Genomic DNA, 19,976 nt, shown 5'->3' on the forward strand with positions numbered 1-19,976 from the left:
GCTATTTAACGCCCCAAAAAAGCATGTCTTAACCCATTTTGCGACATGGCTGCAAGTGTTGCTGCTAGGTGGAGACACCGCAGAGAACAGAGAGCGCGTGGTAGAAGGGAGAAAATATTTTTCACTCGCATTCATTTCTTTGGAATGCTAGATGAAGATGTTATCCGAACATATCGTTTGCCAAGCCATGTTATTTTTAATTTGCTGCAGGAAATAAAAGACAACTTGGAACCCTCAACTACAAGGAGTCACGCAATACCTGGTGCATCAAAACTTCTTGGAACTGTTAATTGGCTTGTCCTCTGCCTCTTTTCAACAAACCGTGGCTTCTTTAGCTGGGATTTCACAATCCACATTTTCACCTGCGTTATCCGTGGTCCCAATGCTAATTGGCGCTGCTCCTGGTAGATTGCGTTGGTCATTATGTAAATTATTTGACTGTGTCTGTGTTCTTTAATTTGCGCGTCAGCAGTAGATCACGCGCAAAACTTGCCACTCCCATCGGCGCATTTGTGGAATTGCCCTCTCACACTAATTTGTCTCATTTAGTAAATCTGGCCCCTAGTATCTTGAGCTTAGAGAAACCTCTGTCAGAGCCATATCCTTGTGGGCAGCACATCGGCATTGAGACGCAACTGCACCTCAGAGAGCGCGGGTTCGAGTCCCAGCTAAAGGTACTTTCCTCCTCCGGTTCCCTTCTCGCCAATGGTTCCCATTGTTTCCTGTCTCTCCCCCTACTGTCCATTAAAAGTGAAAAACCCCAATGGCATAAAATGCTAATAATAATAAAAAATAGCAACCTCTGCAAGACAATAAAGAGATCTCCCATGTTTCCCTACATCCCATTCTCATTTTGGACTCCTTTTTCTCAGAAGTGTCTCATGTCTCAGTTGTGTCAACTTGTGTTTCTTCCTACGAAATTTTAGGAGAAACATCTGAGACACTGTTGATACTAAAATGAGAGATATTTGAGAACCATGTCGCCCATATCAACCATGTCTCCTAAGATTAAAAAGAGCAACCTCTGAGCAATAAAATATTCATAATGGAGTATTGAAAGAGATTGCTGCAAGACAATAAAGAGATGTTCTGTTTTTTCTACCACATTCTCAGTTTTGACTCTTTTGCTCTCAAATATTTATCATGTCTCATTTGTGTCTACTTTTATTTATCCTAAGGAATTTTAAGAGAAACATCTGAGACACTGTTGATACTAAAATGAGAGATATTTGAGAATCCCAACTAAGTCTCCTGAGCTTAGAAAAAGCAACTACTGAGCAATAAATTTTTCCTCTTGGAGGATGCTCGTTTTTTGAGAGTCACTCACCGTTAAGGCCCTAATGTATTTCAAGCAAAATCAAAGAATTAACTGACGTGATGTCATTTCTAACAAAAAGAGGCCAAAACAACCTTCGTTTGGAGTCCGTGAGTGAAAACGAACACACTGGAGAGCGGCCTGATACTAGAAAGTTGTACTTCTGATGAAACGAGACACTGTAGCGACGGGACCGATCAAACACACCATTGTTACACTTAATCTTCACAACTCCTCACCCAGGATGACTCCATGATGTCTGGTTGTTGCTGTGAATTATTACTCTTTTTACTCCACTCTTACAATTCAAAGACACTTGGGACATTGATTGTTCTCATTGAGAGAACAGTACAGGCTACAAGAAACAGACATGCAGTCCCATAGAAATGGAATTATCTCCACTAATTCATTGACAAATCCGCCTAATGAACGAACATGTATTTCCCCAGTACATTTTGTGTATTATTACAGTTTGTATAGTGTCTTTTGATATTGTATAGCGTTATGCATGTCTGATGATAGAACTAGTAGTTAATGTAGCCCCATCTAGGTGGTGTCACCTATCAAAATATGCCTTGTTTAATGACTCACACTTTGGTGGACATCACCTTCTCATAGAATGCAGTGTGTTTTTGTTATATTTCTCAGAGTATAAATATACACAAACTGCCAGCTTAACCTTTAGTTCACGTAGTATTACTGCGCAGCGCTTCTGTGTTGTACGTCACACGTAGGCTCACTATTGGTCAACGCTGGTCATGTGTGTGATGCGCGTGACGTACAACCAGAAGAGCTGTGCTGTTACCCTACGTGAACTCACTCGAGGCCCACAAAAAAGGAAATGAATAGTTGAATAAAGTCGTTATTTTTGTTTGTTTTTTGCGCACAAAAAGTATTCTTGTCGCTTGATAAATTTAAGATTGAGCCACTGTAATCACTTGGACTATTTTAACGATGTCTTTAATAACTTTTCTGGGCCGGCAAGTTTCAATCCCTTAGAAGCCTATGGAGGAGTGATCCAGCTCTCAGATTTAATCAAAAATATCTTAATTTGTGTTCCGAAGATGAACGAAAGTCTTACGGGGTTGGAACAACATGAGGGTGAGTAATTACTGACAGAATGTTCATTTTGGGATGAACTATCCCTTTAAGTTTACCATCGCTTCTTCATTCAACGCAAAAGAAATCGATTGCAACTTCAGCACCATTGGACCAAACTATCAGGACTTTCTCCTCGCGATTGACTGTCGACGCTCTTCAACGGCTAAGGAAAACGCAAATAACGTACGATGAACTAAATCGCTGTATAGTTAGTCAAAGTTGTGAACCCCTTTGTTAACAAAGGAGCTTTGTAGTAAATGACTGATGGTTCTTCCAGGAGGTTAAATTACTATTTTCATAGCTTCATTCCCCTGTTCTGTTCTGGGGTTTTTTCAGTCATTTTCACTTTCCATTCGACCCATGTATGCGTGATTGTGTGTATGTATTTGTTAGGTTAGTTATGTGTTCGTGATTAAGTTAAATTAAACTGTTGTGCACATTCATGCGAGTTGAATCTGGTCAACTGGTCACGGAAAACATGATTCCTGAGAGTAGATAGAATGTCAATTCTAAGTGTTCGCTTGACAAACAGATTAATTGATTATACTAATAATTCAGTTACATGACGTTAATTCGATTAACTGATCCAAATATGTATAATTAATTATAACGAGTTATAATAAATTGTTCATATTTCCCTTTCGAGCTAATTTGCTACAACACTGACCTGTTTTTCATGTTTAATACGGTAAATTTGCTTGATTTTAAGTAATCTACTGTACAAAGTGCTATATAAATAAACGTGACGTGACTTTACTAGAGTGCCGAATTGCAGAGCTTGTGCAAACATATCCAAGTTGCTATGATCAGATGCATTTCTTATGCTTTATTAAAAAATGCTTGCTGTTTTCCTTATTTTGTTGTGTGTTTATTTTGTTATTGAGAGGAAAGCGTGCAGCACATATTTACATATTCATCTAAACGCTGCTCTCAGCACTGTGGGTGGTGTCGGATGTTTGCTAACAGTATATCGCTGGTCACGTATTTTGAACTTCGTTTTACCCCTAAAAGAAGAACAAAAAAAGAACTATGCCATGAGTATATTGGGGCCTTTATTCCCCTTGATGCTGTGACCTCTGCACTGCACTGCCCTGAGATGCCTGATTTTCTCAGCTTTAAATTCCTAATAAACTCAGCTTTCTTCCCAGTCTCACAAGAACTCAGATAATTTAACTTCTCTGTCTGTACTGACCTTCCCATTCCCTTTGGGTATGGGCCTACCCTGTTTGCAGAGTGACTGCTTTCACACTTTTTAAGCTCTGGCTTCCTGTCTCTCAGTGATAGACTGCAAGATGTTTGTCTCTGATGACAATCTGCATGTTTTTGCTCTTAACCTCAGATTATCCCTATGCAATTCAGTCAGCTCATTCATTAAAATCCAAATCTTCAAATCTCGAAATCACTGATCTTGGGAGGGAATGATGTCCTGGTTGGGTTGGACAGGCCAATTTTGTGCATTTCAAAACTCCCAGGTTCATGTTCATCTCTCTTGTATAAAGCTGAACATGCTTTTAGCGCAACTTACTGGAGATGTTTTGCTGGTTAACAGCATGGCTATGTTGGTCCACCAGCATAACTTAGGTTCGACCAGTGGAAATTCCTGCAGTGGTGGCGGAGGTCTCTGGCTTTTTTTTTTCTTTTCTTTTTTTTTAACTACTTTAAAAGGCTTTTTTTGGTCACTTTTAGACAGACAATTTAAAGAAAATGACACGTGTACAGCAAGACAATATAAAAATAATTTAACTTATATAGCATATCACTAGGTAGAAGCAAACATACATCCCTCTGTCCTTTTAAATGTATGTGTTGAAAGAACATGTTCGGCTGTTTGGTGAAGCTGATTGCTGTAGCCTATTTCTTTATTTTTTATTTGTAGCTTGGTCAGACTGATCTCATGAAATGGCGTATGTATGACACGCCAATTCGTATTTTCATTTTTGGCGTGCTATCAACACGCATAATCGCTTTTCAGCGTGTTTATCAACGCCTTTGACTTAACGTTATATTACTGTATTATGTATATATAAATATTTGACCTACCCCAACCCCGTCCCTAAACCTACCCGTCACTGGGGTTAATACCATTTATGAGTCTTCTCCTACCATCCTAGGAAAAGAAATATCGCTCCACAGATGTAGATATAGATTTTGTTTCGTTTCGCTCGGACATTTAACGGCGTACACATACACGCGGAATCACTCGGACATTTAATGGCGTAGACATACACGCAAAAGATTTCGGCGTGGACATACACGCGGATAGCTCAAAATGCGTATAGATAACACGCCACTTGAATTGAAAGTGGCGTGTATGTTTACGCAAAGTCATGATGTCATGTTGGCTTGGTACATTTTTTGCCGATCATATATTCTCTATCTCTTCTCTACATAATTAAGGTAGTTAGTACATTATCAGTGGTTGCAGTTCAAAATAATATAATGTAATTTACAGTATATCTCTATGATGTTTGGTTGATATACCAAAGGAGGCAAGCCTCCTCTGCGATACATTTTTTTTTTCACAACACTGACTGCTGAAAGTCAAATACTCGATAGTGGTTGGCTCGCTTTTTTTCCCCAACAGAGACAAAAGTCCTTGGCTATGGATTTTCCTCTTCCCTTTCTCTCCATCAGACTCTCTTTAGCAGTTTAATTAAATCAGCAGATTCGACACGTTTGGGAAAGAACAGTGGCGGTTCCAGCCCGATCTCACGGCAATTCGTACGAATTTTACGATGTGGCTAATTCGTACTAATTCATACGACCTCACTCGTACAAATTTGTACGATTTTTGCTAATTCGTACATATTTTACGAGTTACCAAATTCGAATGAATTCGTACGAATGACCTACCCCTGACCCCGCCCCTAAACCTTCCCATCACGTGGTTTTAGACAAATCGTACAAATTCGTACGAGTGAGGTCGTATGAATTAGTACGAATTAGCCACCTTTTAATCACTCGTACGAATTGGTCGTGAGATAGCGTTGGCGGTTCTGACTTCAGTAATATTTTATGATGCTACAGTGGTCAAATGACAAACGAGAAATACACATTCTGAGACATGAAATTAAATTTATAACTAGGAATTTTATTAACATTAAATCATCATTCTCTCATTTCACCTCAACATTTTGGATAGGCTGTGCCTTTCTTGCCTCCCCTGAGCCGCCACTGAATTCATGTGTGAGATGATTTTTCAGCAAGTTTCTTCTAAACAGCACAGAGGGTTTGGCTGTGGTTTGAAGTGGACCAATATGAATAATTATTTGACATTTAAATATGTTCACCAATTATGTTCACAAGGTTGAACATACTGTTACTATCAGGGGAAGTTGCAAATTCTTGCCGAACAATACATTTTCTTAAAATTTCCAGACTCAAATTATGTCAGAAGAGTTCAATCTTTGTTCTCCTATTGAAAACCATTTCCATTGCCTTAATTGGCTTGCCATTATATATATTTTTATTTAAATACCCCAATTTGATGCAATAATACCCAGCTTTCCCAGCATCCCAGATACTGCTTTGAGATTGCTTGTATATTGATTGTTTCATATTCTTCTCTGAGTCCCTCTTTCCTCAATGTTCTGTGCTTTAAAATAATGATTATGCCATTTTCTTTTGTTTCTTCCTTTTCACAATATCTCTGTCCCAAGTTTTTTTTTAAAAAAGACAATCTTAACTCAACATAATAAAAAAAACCATTGAGCTGTCTGGATAAGCTCTGATAACACTTTATTTCACAGTGTCATTGTTACATATGTTACATGTTTGTAGTAATAACTGGAAATTATGCATAATTACATGCAATTTACCCTAAACCAAATCCTAGTCCTAAACCTATAGTACATGTTGTCAATTGATATTACTTAGTACTTTAATGTATACTTTACTTGTTACACTGTAACAAGGACACCTTAAAATAAAGTGTAACCACCGCTAAAGAAGGATCCTGCAGTGTAAGGAAAGCTTATACGTGACTGATGAAACACTTTATATTGGCACTCCTCACATGAAGCACAAATAAGACTTGACTTACAACTGATGTCATATTTAATTACAGTGAACAAGTTTTTAATCTGTTGCCTTGGAGATTTTACAAGGTATCTTAGAAGCCAGTATCATCCCTAGTATATCATATATGTAGGCAACCTGCCTTTGACTGAATTGTGAATGTAATAAGTTTTAATGTGATTCATAAATACTCATGATTATTCTTTGTATTCTGTCTCTTTGTGAGTGTAGGAGATCAGTGACGCTGAGATTATGGAGTTGGCCCACAGTTCCTTGGGAAGGATGACCGTCGTCAGGCAGATTTTCCCTCTCTGGAGAGACAGCAGTGTGAGCTGTATGAGGAACAACCATCGCATCTCCTCACTGCTTTGCGACCCTCAGGAGGGCTACCTGCAGTCGCTGGAGGTCAGTAACCATAGAAACAGCATCATCGCCATGTAGGAGATGGCATTCTCAAACCCATTAAATCTAGAACAAGTGAAGTTAAGATCGGGGATTTTCAACCTTTGCAGACAATGGGACCCCAGAGTCTCTCACAGTGTTTTTAATGTTATTTACTGTTTTATTATTTTTTTTAATTAGGCGGGTTTTTTTTGCTAATTTATTTTCAACTAGCCCCTATGTGAGTTTTCATTCAATGATTTTAGTTTTAGGGGAAGATTTACTAAACAGGGTAAATTTTATCGCTTTGGATAAAAGCGTCTGCTAAATGAATACATGAAAAAGCGTGAGAGCGCAATTCCAAAACATGCAGCGCCGATGGGAGTGGAAAGTTCTGAGTGTGATCTACAGACGACTCGCAAATTAAAGAACACGCTGTCAGATCATTTCCATAGTGGCCGACTCAATCTACCAGGTAGCGTCTGGTTTAAGACCGGTTATAAGGCGGTAAATAATGGTGCAAAGTTGCAAACATTGACGAGCACAAACCTTAGTAAATCACTTTGCGTCATTCATTTAAATACTCTCCTCCCATAAATTTTGCGCCTGAAAGGGAAACTCCTACAAATGCATTTGCAATAATGTCAGCCGCAAAATTAACTGTGTCCATGCCTTTTCAGAGCTAATTTTCCACTGCGTGTCTTTAGTAAATCCTCACAGTAGTTTTTTAACGCCAAAAGAGGGTTTGCGCTGGTGCAAGCTGTTAGTAAATCAGGCCCTCAGTGTTTTGTGCAATGGTCTTTTTATTTAAATTAATTAAATTGTTAAATTATTTAAATGGAAGTGAATAAAGAAAAAAAGAACAACAGTAAAAGAACAAGTTTTTGTAATAAATTTGAACTTTGCATATAATATTTCTATTTTAAAATTTGCATTCAAAAAAGAGTTAATGTTTGCATAATATGCATGAAAACAACAAAATGTTTTATCAATGTGCACATTCAGTTATGAGTTGCATGAATTGAAAATAATCATCCTGTATTTTCCATTCAAAATAGTGAAATGTGACAAAACGTTGAGTAGTTTGCATCAAAGGATATTAGTGTTTTCCTTCTCTGCTGTGACGTCTAAATTTCTGCTTCTCGAAACCCCTTGAACCCACATGAACAATAGTTTCATAGTAGGAAACAGATGGCTGAGCTTTGCGCCGCGCATACTCTGGAGTCTTACTCCTCAATTATTCATGAAAACGAGGGTTAAATGTTCTTTGATGTTTATTCACCATGACAAAGAAAACCACTAGTTCACAGCGGTGACAAACCTGTCAGCTTTTCGTCTGCAAATCGGCAGTGTCAACATGAGCCACTCGCCTTTGTGTTCTTTTCCGTGTCACTCCAAACACCAGCAATCACTGGAGTCACCCGCGCAGCTTTTGCTAATACCTCCAACATGCCTTAACTGATGGTCAGTCTCAGTAAAGTGTGACAAATGTCTTCCTGTATGGACCTGTCAGCTCAACTAGTGTGGCCGTCATTCACTGATCAGAAAGTGGTTGTTCGTACAGTAAGGACAGGGTGCTGTTTTATACATCAACTGGAATGATGACTGACACCCAGCAGCTTGTAACACTCAGCAGATGTCATACTTGGATGAGAAACGGCCAAGAAATTTTGATTTGAATCCGGTGGGTCTTGGACAGAGGAGAGTTCCTGATGCACAGTCAGCAGTCAGTGTGCCTGGAGTGAGAACGCATCATTGTGTCTTACAGCCCATAACTTGACTTAAAGCTATTTTTAATTAATACATCTCAATTACATTATTAAGACAAATATTAAACAAAAAGGTAAAAGAATTGCCAATGGTTGACAAGGTCATGAGAACTACAAGGTGCTTATTCTAAAAAATATAATAATAATAATAATGCTGGCTTTTTTACACATATCCATTTTTAAAAGTTAAACTTATAAACATTGTTACAAGATTAAAATGTATCTGGATACATAGCGGAACTAAAGAGTATAAAAGGCAAGAGGCGAAACTCTGATGCTTTTTTGGTAACAGCCACTAGGTGGCGCTTTGATATCGCGGCTGACATTTTGGAGTGAAAATGCCACCACAGATACACAGAAACAGACAGAATGACAATGAAAGAGAAGTCAAAGTGGAATAAAAGAACGCAAAATTAAGTCATCAGTAAATTTTATGACACCTACAGTAAATTTTTAATATTATGTCTTATAGTCCACGTGTTTTATGTTATCAGTTGGTCGTTTGTTTAGCCTACTTTATAGAGTATTTCCATTTTGTGCAACTTTACACGTTTACTATTACTATTATTAGTTACTATTACTCCACTAGGTCTGAAATATATATTGTACGTTTAAATCCCCTGGATCATGCTACAAACACGATGATCTTATAGAACATGATGCATCGCTGTGTCTGTCATCCCATAATTGGCTTTTTTCTTTCTTTCTCTTTTTTTACATAGTCTTACACTAACGGACATTGATATAAAAGACATACTGCAAAAACAGTTTACTGTCAAGCTGTTAATTCCTGTTATTTACTATCCATCCATCCATCCGTCTTCTTCCGCTTATCCGGGGCCGGATCGCAGAGATGCCCAGACTTCCCTCTCCCTAGACCAGGGATGGGCAACATTGGTCCTGGAGGGCCACTGTCCTACAGAGTTTAGCTCCAACCCTGAAAAAATCACTTGCCTGTAACTTTCTAGTAATCCTGAAGACCTTGATTAGCTTTTTCAGGTGTGTTTGATTAGGGTTGAAGCTAAACTCTGTAGGACAGTGGCCCTCCAGGACCGAAGTTGCCCATCCCTGCCCTAGACACTTCCTCCAGCTCTTCCGGGGGGACACCGAGGCATTCCCAGGCCAGCCGAGAGACATAGTCCCTCCAGCGTGTCCTAGGTCTTCCCCGGGGTCTCCTCCCAGTGGGACGTGCCCGGAACACCTTCCCGGGAAGGCGTCCAGGAGGCATCCGGAACAGATGCCCAAGCCACCTCAGCTGACCCCTCTCGATGTGGAGGAGCAGCGGCTCTACACTGAGCTCCTACAAAGTGACCGAGCTTCTCACCCTATCTCTAAGGCATCGCCCAGCCACCCTGCGGAGAAAGCTCATTTCGGCCGCCTGTATCCGGGATCTTGTCCTTTCTGTCATGACCCAAAGCTCATGACCATAGGTGAGAGTAGGAACGTAGATTGACCGGTAAATTGAGAGCTTCGCCTTCCGGCTCAGCTCCTTCTTCACCACAACAGACCGGTACATCGACCGCATTACTGCAGAAGCTGCACCGATCCGTCTGTCAATCTCCCGTTCCATCCTTCCCCCACTCGTGAACAAAACCCCAAGATACTTAAACTCCTCCACTTGAGGCAGGAACTCTCCACCAACATTAAGTGGACAAGCCAGGCTTTTCCGACTGCAGACCATGGCCTCGGATTTAGAGGTGCTGATTCTCATCCCAGCCGCTTCACACTCGGCTGCACACCGTCCCAGTGCATGCTGAAGGTCCTGGTATGAAGGGGCCAACACAACAACATCATCCGCAAAGAGCAGAGACGAAATCGCGTGGTCCCCAAACCCGATCTGGCTGCGCCTAGAAATTCTGTCCATAAAAATTATGAACAGAACCGGCGACAAAGGGCAGCCCTGCCGGAGTCCAACATGCACCGGGAAGAAGTCTGACTTACTGCCGGCAATGTGAACCAAGCTCCTGCTTCGGTCGTACAGGGACTGGACAGCCCTCAGCAAAGGACCCCGGACCCCATACTCCTGGAGCACCCTCCACAGGCCGCCGCGAGGGACACAGACAAATGCCTTCTCCAAATCCACAAAGCACATGTGGATTGGTTGGGCAAACTCCCATGAACCCTCCAGCACCCTGTAGAGGGTATAAAGCTGGTCCAGTGTTCCACGGCCTGGACGAAAACCGCACTGTTCCTCCTGAATCCGAGGTTCCACTATCGGCCGTATTCTCCTCTCCAGTACCCTGGCATAGACTTTCCCAGGGAGGCTGAGAAGTGTGATCCGCCTGTAGTTGGAACACACCCTCTGGTCCCCCTTCTTAAAAAAAGGGACCACCACCCCGGTCTGCCATCCCAGAGGCACTGTCCCCGACCGATTTATTGTCCAATATTCCTAAATTTTCTGATGCATGTCCTTAATTTAATTTCATAAGTTGGTATTAATTCAGAGTTTATACTGCTAATATTTGAACTTCAAAGTATTTTAACCCAAACTGACATGGTTTATAGAGAGCAAAGGTTTTGTGAAAAAAAGTGGTAGACTTAAACATAAAGTCTGTCAAATAAACTGTTAAAAGGATTTGATGATCACTAGTCTAGTGATTGTATGTTATTCTGTGTTGTCATCAATCAGGTTGGATTTCAGCCTACTTTTTTTTTTCTTCTTTTTTTTAACAAAGCAGCTGATATTGCCATAGCGATAGCGAGAAGCTAGTGGACTGGCGAGTCGCTTTCACCCCAAAATGGCGGAAGCGTAGTGCTGCTGCTGGGCACTGGTGTTGCAATGGAACGTTCTATTGGCTTTCACTTGTTGTCACTATAAGTTATTTGGCAGAACATAAGATAAAATGTTTAAAACAAGTTATGGCAGTGTTATTTTCCTGCAAGGCTGTTGATTTGTGAAAGTACATTTGTACATTTTACTAGAGATTTTAGTAAATCTTTACTAGTGATGATTTAGTATGATTTAGTAATGATTTAGTAATCAGGGTTGGATGCAAGTTTAAGTTTTATGTTGCAGTGATTGGTGTGGTTATTAAGTTGTTGAGGTTAAGTTAAAAAATATATATTGTCAACCTAAATTTAAAAAAAAAAAATATATATATAAGCTGTAGAGAGAATTGTCACATGTAATTCTGTTTTGTTTTTTGTTTTTCTTCTCTGTGTTTTGTTCAACGCATTCTCATCCTTTGGCGTCATAAAGGTGACGCCATATGACGTTTCGTCGAAATCTGTTATGGGTAGGTTTAGGTCTGGGGTAGGGTACGGTTATGACGCCTTGGGATCTGCGTCTCATATTCACGCTAAACGATGCCATGTGCGTTGGATTTAGATGAATATATTTCAAAATGAAATGTATTGAAATGAATTGAATTCAAAGCTGAATTTTCAAAATCATTACTTCAGTGTCACATGACCCTTCAGAAATATGAAAACAGTTTGCTGCTTAATATTTTGGAAAATATGATACATTTTTTCATGATTCTTTGATGAATAAAAAATTCAAAAGAACATAATTTAACATGTAACATTACACATGTTTTAATGTCACCTTTGATAACTTTAATGCATCCTTGCTGAAAAGAAATTCTGACTAACCAACACATTTTTGGACGGCAGTGTACATTCAGTAGGTTATTATTTATTGCAATATAAACACTGTCAGAGTGGTCAACAAGGTATCTCTTCCTTTACCAATCGAAGAGGAGCAACTTTTATGTTTACTCTGTGCACTGTCAAGGTCTTCATCATATTTGTCGTGGACGTGGTACCGGTCTTTGCAATTATTTTACCGCATAGGCCAGTACCACGCGCTGTTGGCATCGAGCCTGGAGAAATGTACCTACACTTTTGATCGACTTTTCCACATCTTTAAGGTATTATGTGTGTGTGCTCGCGTTTCATGAATATGTGCGCGGAGAGTTTGTGTGTGTGTGTGCTCGCGTCTCAGTGCTCGCATGAGTCGCGTCTAATAATAAGTATGCGCGCGGAGAGTTTGTGAGTCCACGCACGCGTCTCATATGACTATGTGCGCGGAGAGTTCTGCGTGTCTCGTGTGTGTAGAGTTTGTGTGTATGTGCATTTCATATGTATTTGTTTGAACACTGACGTTGACGAGTTAACTCCGTAGGTATCGAAATCTGGAACCGAACAACATTTCATTTTTCGATACTCGATAGTATCGAGGCAATTCGATCGATACCTAAAAAGTATCGAACTCGGTACCCAGCCCTACTTCAGTGTTTTCCAATTGTTGAAAATGAAAAAAGAAAAAAATATCCATATTTAACAGGATGTTTTGATTTTCAAGTTTACTTGTTTGGTTTTAGAATAGTTTTATTAGAAGATAATTTTAAAGAGAACTGTAGTAGGAAAGGCATTCTGTACCAAACTCTGTGACTTACACGCTCTGCTTTCGACCACTTTGTAAAGATGTTAAAAACAAAGAAACATTGATCTTTTTATTGTCTTTATTTATTTATTTATTTATTTCCTTTGAGTGCATTATGTGCTTTATTTCTAAAATGTTGTTGGCGGGCCAAGTAATGTTTTAACATTATTATTGTTGAACAAATAAACATTCTAGTGTTTTGCCAAATCTGTTGTCTGTCTTTGTATTCTCAACTTAGAATTTTGAGTACAACTTGCTTGAGAAATTTAAGGCAATCAGTTTCCACACATTCCTCTAGTAAAATGAACAAGCAGACAAGTTAAAATAACTGTTTTGTTTAAGTTCTGCTGACAAATCTCAACTTAAATATGTAAGTTGCCTAAACTTGAGTTTATTAAGTTATCTGTACTCAAGTTTTATGGTAACCTCTACAAATACACAAGTTAACTCTACAAAGTAATAGAGAGTAGTATCAAGTCAAAAATTATGACCTAATTTGCTTGAAAAATTTGAGGCAATCAGTTTCCACAGCTTTTCTTAGTAAATTCAACTTATTACTTTTTACAGTGCAGAAATGTCACGGCCCTTACCATAACCAAAAGTTTCAACACACAACTATAGTAACTCATCCAGGCCTCGCCCCTTTTTTGGTGTATGCCTTGGGGAATAAATAAGGAATACTGTGACATGTACGTCCCCGGATGAAAACCCAAACCTACAATAATTTGATACAATAGCATTTGAGCATTTAATACAATGTGCTAACTGTTTACATGTTAATGTAAGTACAAAGTTGTTAAAGACACCTTATAAAGAAGGCTCATCATTATTCACACAAACAGTATGTCAGGGGCAACACAAAAGCACCTAATTTGTAGATTGACCCAAAAGTTCATGCAGTGCAGTTAGCTTTTGACACTCCCAAAACTGCATCTATCTTTTTGTGATCTTAAGACGATATAATCTTAATTGTCAAATGGGACAAAAGGAAATATACTTTCCTCAGGGATTCATAAACATCTAGCCTATGAAATAATTTATTTTTAGAATCGCAGATATAACAATAACTCCAATTATAGCTGCAGGTGCAGATGAAATTACAGAGAAATTGATTCTGATCTGGCGGACAGTTCTCCACAGGGTGTAGTTAACATACATCAATGACCATCGCTGCAGCTCTTTAGTTTGTCTCTGTAAATACATCTGTGTAGGGGAACTATTATGTGACAATTTGTCATGTTAGAAAAAGGTGCTTATTTTTCTAAAACCCCCGTGGCTTTATTATTTGAAATAAAGGTAACTACCTACTTTCTTGCCCCATGTATTGTATCCATAATAGCGATGCACCGAAATTTGAGAGCCTAAAATATGGCTGAAAAGAAAATGAGTTGTCAGTTTCGGCTGAAAAAGTTTTGGAGGGCTGAAATCATTGACTGAAACGGTATAACTTAATTAGTGATTCTCCGATGGCATGTTTTGACTGTCAGTGTCTATTTCTGCACAAACTAAGTGACAAAAGCAAAACATGTCAGATGTGTGGATGCTAGGGCTGGGTTGACAATATTGATTTTTCATCTTTAATAGATCTTCAGTTTGATGAACTGAGACATTATTCTTACCATCCAATAATCTCCCTATGATTTGTGTTTTGTTACTTTTGAAATGAAACAAAGCCTGAGCTATAAACTTCTGTCAATTTTATAATGAAATTCAAACAATAAATGTTGTTTTGATCCGTGAACGGTATCTCTTTCTCTTCTTTATTACTAGTTATTGCACAAAATAAACATGAATGAACATCAGAAGGTACAGTATGTTGAAAGAAACATTGCAACTTACTGAAATATATCATGTCTCATGTACAGGTCCTTCTCAAAAAATTTGCATATTGTGATAAGGTTCATTATTTTCCATAATGTAATGATAAAAATTCAACTTTCATATATTTTAGATTCATTGCACACCAACTGAAATATTTCAGGTCTTTTATTGTTTTAATACTGATTATTTTGGCATACAGCTCATGAAAACCCAAAATTCCTGTCTCAAAAAATTAGCATATTTTTCAAATCAACCTTCAAATAATTATGTTCAGTTATGCACTCAATAGTCAATACTTGGTCGGGAATCCTTTTGCAGAAATGACTGCTTCAATGCGGCGTGGCATGGAGGCAATCAGCCTGTGGCACTGCTGAGGTGTTATGGAGGCCCAGGATGCTTCGATAGTGGCCTTAAGCTCATCCAGAGTGTTGGGTCTTGCGTCTCTCAACTTTCTCTTCACAATATCCCACAGATTCTCAATGGGGTTCAGGTCAGGAGAGCTGGCAGGCCAATTGAGCACAGTAATGCCATGGTTAGTAAACCATTTACCAGTGGTTTTGGCACTGTGAGCAGGTGCCAGGTCGTGCTGAAAAAAGAAATCTTCATCTCCATAAAACTTTTCAGCAGATGGAAGCATGAAGTGCTCCAAAATCTCCTGATAGCTAGCTGCATTGACCCTGCCCTTGATTAAACACAGTGCACCAACACCAGCAGCTGACATGGCACCTCAGACCATCACTGACTGTGGGTACTTGACACTGGACTTCAGGCATTTTGGCATTTCCTTCTCCCCAGTCTTCCTCCAGACTCTGGCACCTTGATTTCCGAATGACATTCAAAACTGAGCAACAGTCCAGTGCTGCTTCTCTGTAGCCCAGGTCAGGCGCTTCTGCCGCTGTTTCTGGTTCAAAAATGGCTTGACCTGGGGAATGTGGCACCTGTAGCCCATTTCCCTCACACGCCTGTGCACGGTGGCTCTGGATGTTTCTACTCCAGACTCAGTCCACTGCTTCCGCAGGTCCCCCAAGGTCTGGAATCGGTCCTTCTCCACAATCTTCCTCAGGGTCCGGTCACCTCTTCTCGTTGTGCAGCGTTTTTTGCCACACTTTTTCCTTCCCACAGACTTCCCACTGAGGTGCCTTGATACAGCACTCTGGGAACAGCCTATTTGTTCAGAAATTTCTTTCTGTCTTACCCTCTTGCTTGAGGGCGTCAATGATGGCCTTCTGGATAGCAGTCAGGTCGGCAGTCTCACCCATGATTGCGGTTTTGAGTAATGAAACAGGCTGGGAGTTTTTAAAAGCCTCAGGAATCTTTTGCAGGTGTTTAGAGTTAATTAGTTGATTCTGATGATTAGGTTAATAGCTTGTTTAGAGACCCTTTTCATGATATGCTAATTTTTTTAGACAGGAATTTTGGGTTTTCATGAGCTGTATGCCAAAATCATCAGTATTAAAACAATAAAAGACCTGAAATATTTCAGTTGGTGTGCAATGAATCTAAAATTTATGAAAGTTTAATTTTTATCATTACATTATGGAAAATAATGAACTTTATCACAATATGCTAATTTTTTTAGAAGGACCTGTATTTGTTCAGTGTTTCAACTGTGGAAAAGACTTCAATAAAACAATGTCACATACAGTAACGTTATATTTACATCAGGAAAGCAATTTAATTTCCAAAGCTCGCTAGAAAAAATAACTCTAGAGAGGAGCATGTATGCTTAATGCATATTACATGTTCATTATATTTTTACTTAAACTGTTGCCTTCATTATTTAATGTATGTTTGAATAATTATGTCATGAAAACAAGTTTAAACATTGAAATATGCAGTATAACAAGTTTATAATCAACTCAGTTTTTATTTGTTAATTTAGAGTGTTGATTATTAAATAATTAAATATGTGACCTGATCCAGCAAAATGAGTCACAGTGACCCAAATTAAAAAATTGAGATTTTGGTATTAATGGAAAGAGGAGACCATAAGCTTTCAATTGATATCCTAGTCAAAGTCATACCTTGAATGGTTGTAAAGATATACACATTTGAATTATGGTCGTCTGCCCTCTTTTTCCAATTGAAAACCTGAGAAAATAGCTTTTAAAGTTTTTTGCCCGTTTTTTGTTGATATCTTTCAAAATCCATTACATTTAAAGGGATAAACTATATTTTACAGCTTAATTTGACCAAAGACATTCATATATAAATGCTATTAAACCAGGCTGAAGCTCAAATTATTTTAAAAGTTTTTATTTGAATAAATAATTTAACAGTAGGCCTACCTTTTACAAAAATGTACTAACATAAGAAAGATTGAACAGAGGTGCTACATTTTTGCTTGAGAGAGAGGGTGTGTGTGTCTGTGTGTGTGTAAGAGAAAGTGAGAGGCAGAGAGACAAGGAAACAGAGATCAAATAATGCTAGTCTATGCAATCATATCTTAGTGTAGGCTAGTTGACAATAACAGCGTAACAAATTCATAACAGAGATACCAACAGTTAAATATTGGGTTAATCAAACACATTGTAATGGATTCTCCTTGCAGATAAATAGCTACACTCATTCACATTTGTCAATCACGTTATGTCAATCACGCTTGCACACTACGAAACTTTCATCCGTTAGCCTATATAAAAACAATCGTAAGTTTTTCGCATCCGTAGCAAGCAGTTTGAATGGTGTTTTGACAATTCGGAGCCACCGAATCAATACGAAAAAACGCATACAAAAAAAACGCGGACTCAGTGTGCAATGGCCAGGGGGCTTGATGACGCTTTGGCAACTTTGCTCACTTTTGACAGCGACATTTCTCAAATTAATAATATTTAATGTTTCTGAGGAGATCTGCTAGCTTGTTTATTACACAGAGCGCTCGCTGCGAGTCTGACAGGAGGGTGGCTGGACCAATCGCGTGCCGGTCAGTCGAAACGGCTTCACATCGACAAATGATCAGCATTTGTGTACATTTCTAAGCTTTTTGATTGGTTCTATACAACGTGTAACACCATTTAAAGAGCAGAGATAGTGACGTTTCAGGGGATACCCGGGAAATCCTCAGAGGTGACGCGAGGAGTTGAGAAAAGCAATGTTCATTTCCAGCGAATTTAGTAAAACTTTGTACACTTTAATAGTAATTTAAATACCTTTACTCAATTATCTGGACTACGAAACTTTGGGAGATTATTTTTGAATGTCTGTTCTTTAAATTATAACAAAAAAAAAAAAAATCTATTATTTCATTGTTTTTCCACATAATCGGCCCATATCTTAAAATAGAACGTTGCGACTTCCGACTCATTTCGCCAGATCGGGTCACATATTATTAAATTTATTATTAAATAATAAATGTGATTAAATAATTTATTATTTAAAAGAATAGTTCACTTAAAAATGAAAATTCTGTCATTATTTACTCACCCTCAAGTAGTTTCAAACCAGTATGATTTTTTTTTTCTTCTGCTAAACACAAAGGAAGATATAAGATACCCCATTGACTTCCATAGTAGGAAAAAAAATACTTTGGAAGTCAATGGGGTACATCAACTCAACTGTTTGGTTACCGATATTCTTCAAATTATCTTCTTTTGTGTTCAGCAGTAGAAATAAATTCATTTAGGTTTGAAACAACTTGAGGGTGAGTAAATGATGACAGAATTTTCATTTTGAAGTGAACTAATCATAATCATTCAACTAATGTTCTGCTAATTGAAAACTCAGTGTTTCGTTTAAAAAGGAATTTTGATGGATCAAAAATAGTATTATATATTTTTTGGTTGTTTTGATTCCAGGTGTCCAATCTGTACCTTTATGACAGTGTGTTGATGTTGGCCAACGCATTCTATCGGAAATTAGAAGACCGTAAGTGGCACAGCATGGCCAGCCTCAACTGCATCAGAAAGTCAACCAAGCCCTGGAATGGAGGTTGGTCCATGCTGGAGACGATCCAAAAGGTATGATATGTTTGATGTCAAGACATTTTTCAGAAACTCTGTTTTGCTGTTTGTCACACTGTTGGGGGTCTATCACATCTAGCCTGCAAGACTAAAAGTGGCAAGATAGTGAGTATTTGAATAAAAGCAACTGTGACAAGATGATAGTTTCCATTGCTTTACATCAAGTCCCAGACGTGTGGCTTTTTGAAATGCAAATTGCTTTTATCTAGGTTGTTTCCTGACTTCCCCTCTCACTGCTGCAATCACTTTTCTTTTAAACTCAAGCACAGCGGTCAAGCTGAGATAGCTGGTTGTCCTCACACAGAACTCTCTTAAGGGCCACTGAATGCTGCACAATAGCTGGTGTGGTGGCCGCAGCAGCTGATGTCTCATCTTACGAGCTCATGTCTCTGTGAGCTCTCAGGGGCAGCAAGCGGTCTAGTGTGTGTTCCTCATTTCACGCCTTTTTAACTTTATATGAACCACAAAGAACTGCAAGAAACCTCTAATCGGCCATGAGAGGGACACACCATGGATAGATTTGTCTCTGAAACTTCCTGTAGGCCTTACATAGTGATGCTTTTCAAGCGTTTAGCGACCCACACAACTCTAAACAGGTGGCCCAGTTAGACCAGTAAAGAAAACATTAAGAAATCTGTTCAAGATAAATTTACTTTAAAAAAAACAACAACTTTTTTAAAAGGATAGTAAACAAATAAGGGTTTATACGGAGCCCCCCTAGTCCCACTTTGTCAAAAAAAATTATTATAACTATCTCGTGGCCTCAAGATAAGTAACTTGTGGCCTCAAGATAGTATCTCGTGGCCTCAAGATAGTATCTCGTGGCCTCAAGATAAGTAACTCGTGGCCTCAAGATAGTATCTCGTGGCCTCAAGGTAGTGACTCGTGGCCTCAAGATAGAGATACTATCTTGAGGCCATGAGATAGTTGTCACGGTTTCAATGTTGTTTAGTTCTGTTTTGAGATCTTGTTTCCCCCGTCTTTTGTGACTTTTGGTTCAGTCCTGTTAGTTTTTCCCGCTATGTCTGATTAGTAATTCCCTTCACCTGTGTTCTGTTAATCATCCCATTAGTCCCTGTTCATTTAAGCCCTGTGTTTTCCCTCAGTGTTTGTTGGTCGTCGTCCGTGTATGGTTGTGTGTTTTGAAGTCCTGGAGTTCCTTTCCCTTTGTTCTTGTATGTTTATGGAAGTAAAGTTTGTAAATAAATACCTATATCGTAGATTCC

The 19,976-nt window shown here is 38.9% G+C and overlaps 1 protein-coding gene across 2 annotated transcripts in view; it reads left to right on the forward strand.

Annotated features, from left to right (window-relative positions):
- grid1b (glutamate receptor, ionotropic, delta 1b) overlaps positions 1-19,976 on the forward strand; it is a 584,450-nt gene that overhangs the window by 500,996 nt on the left and 63,478 nt on the right. For both annotated transcript variants that reach the window (XM_056247253.1, XM_056247254.1), the window contains exons 6-7: positions 6,665-6,838; positions 18,586-18,747. In XM_056247253.1, coding sequence (XP_056103228.1) covers positions 6,665-6,838; positions 18,586-18,747 — 336 coding nt within the window. The remainder of the gene's footprint in view (positions 1-6,664; positions 6,839-18,585; positions 18,748-19,976) is intronic.

This window comes from Rhinichthys klamathensis, unplaced genomic scaffold (assembly GCF_029890125.1).
Source record: "Rhinichthys klamathensis goyatoka isolate OS25496 unplaced genomic scaffold, OSU_Roscu_1.1 h1tg000045l_1, whole genome shotgun sequence".
In the NCBI taxonomy this organism is placed as follows: domain Eukaryota; kingdom Metazoa; phylum Chordata; class Actinopteri; order Cypriniformes; family Leuciscidae; genus Rhinichthys; species Rhinichthys klamathensis.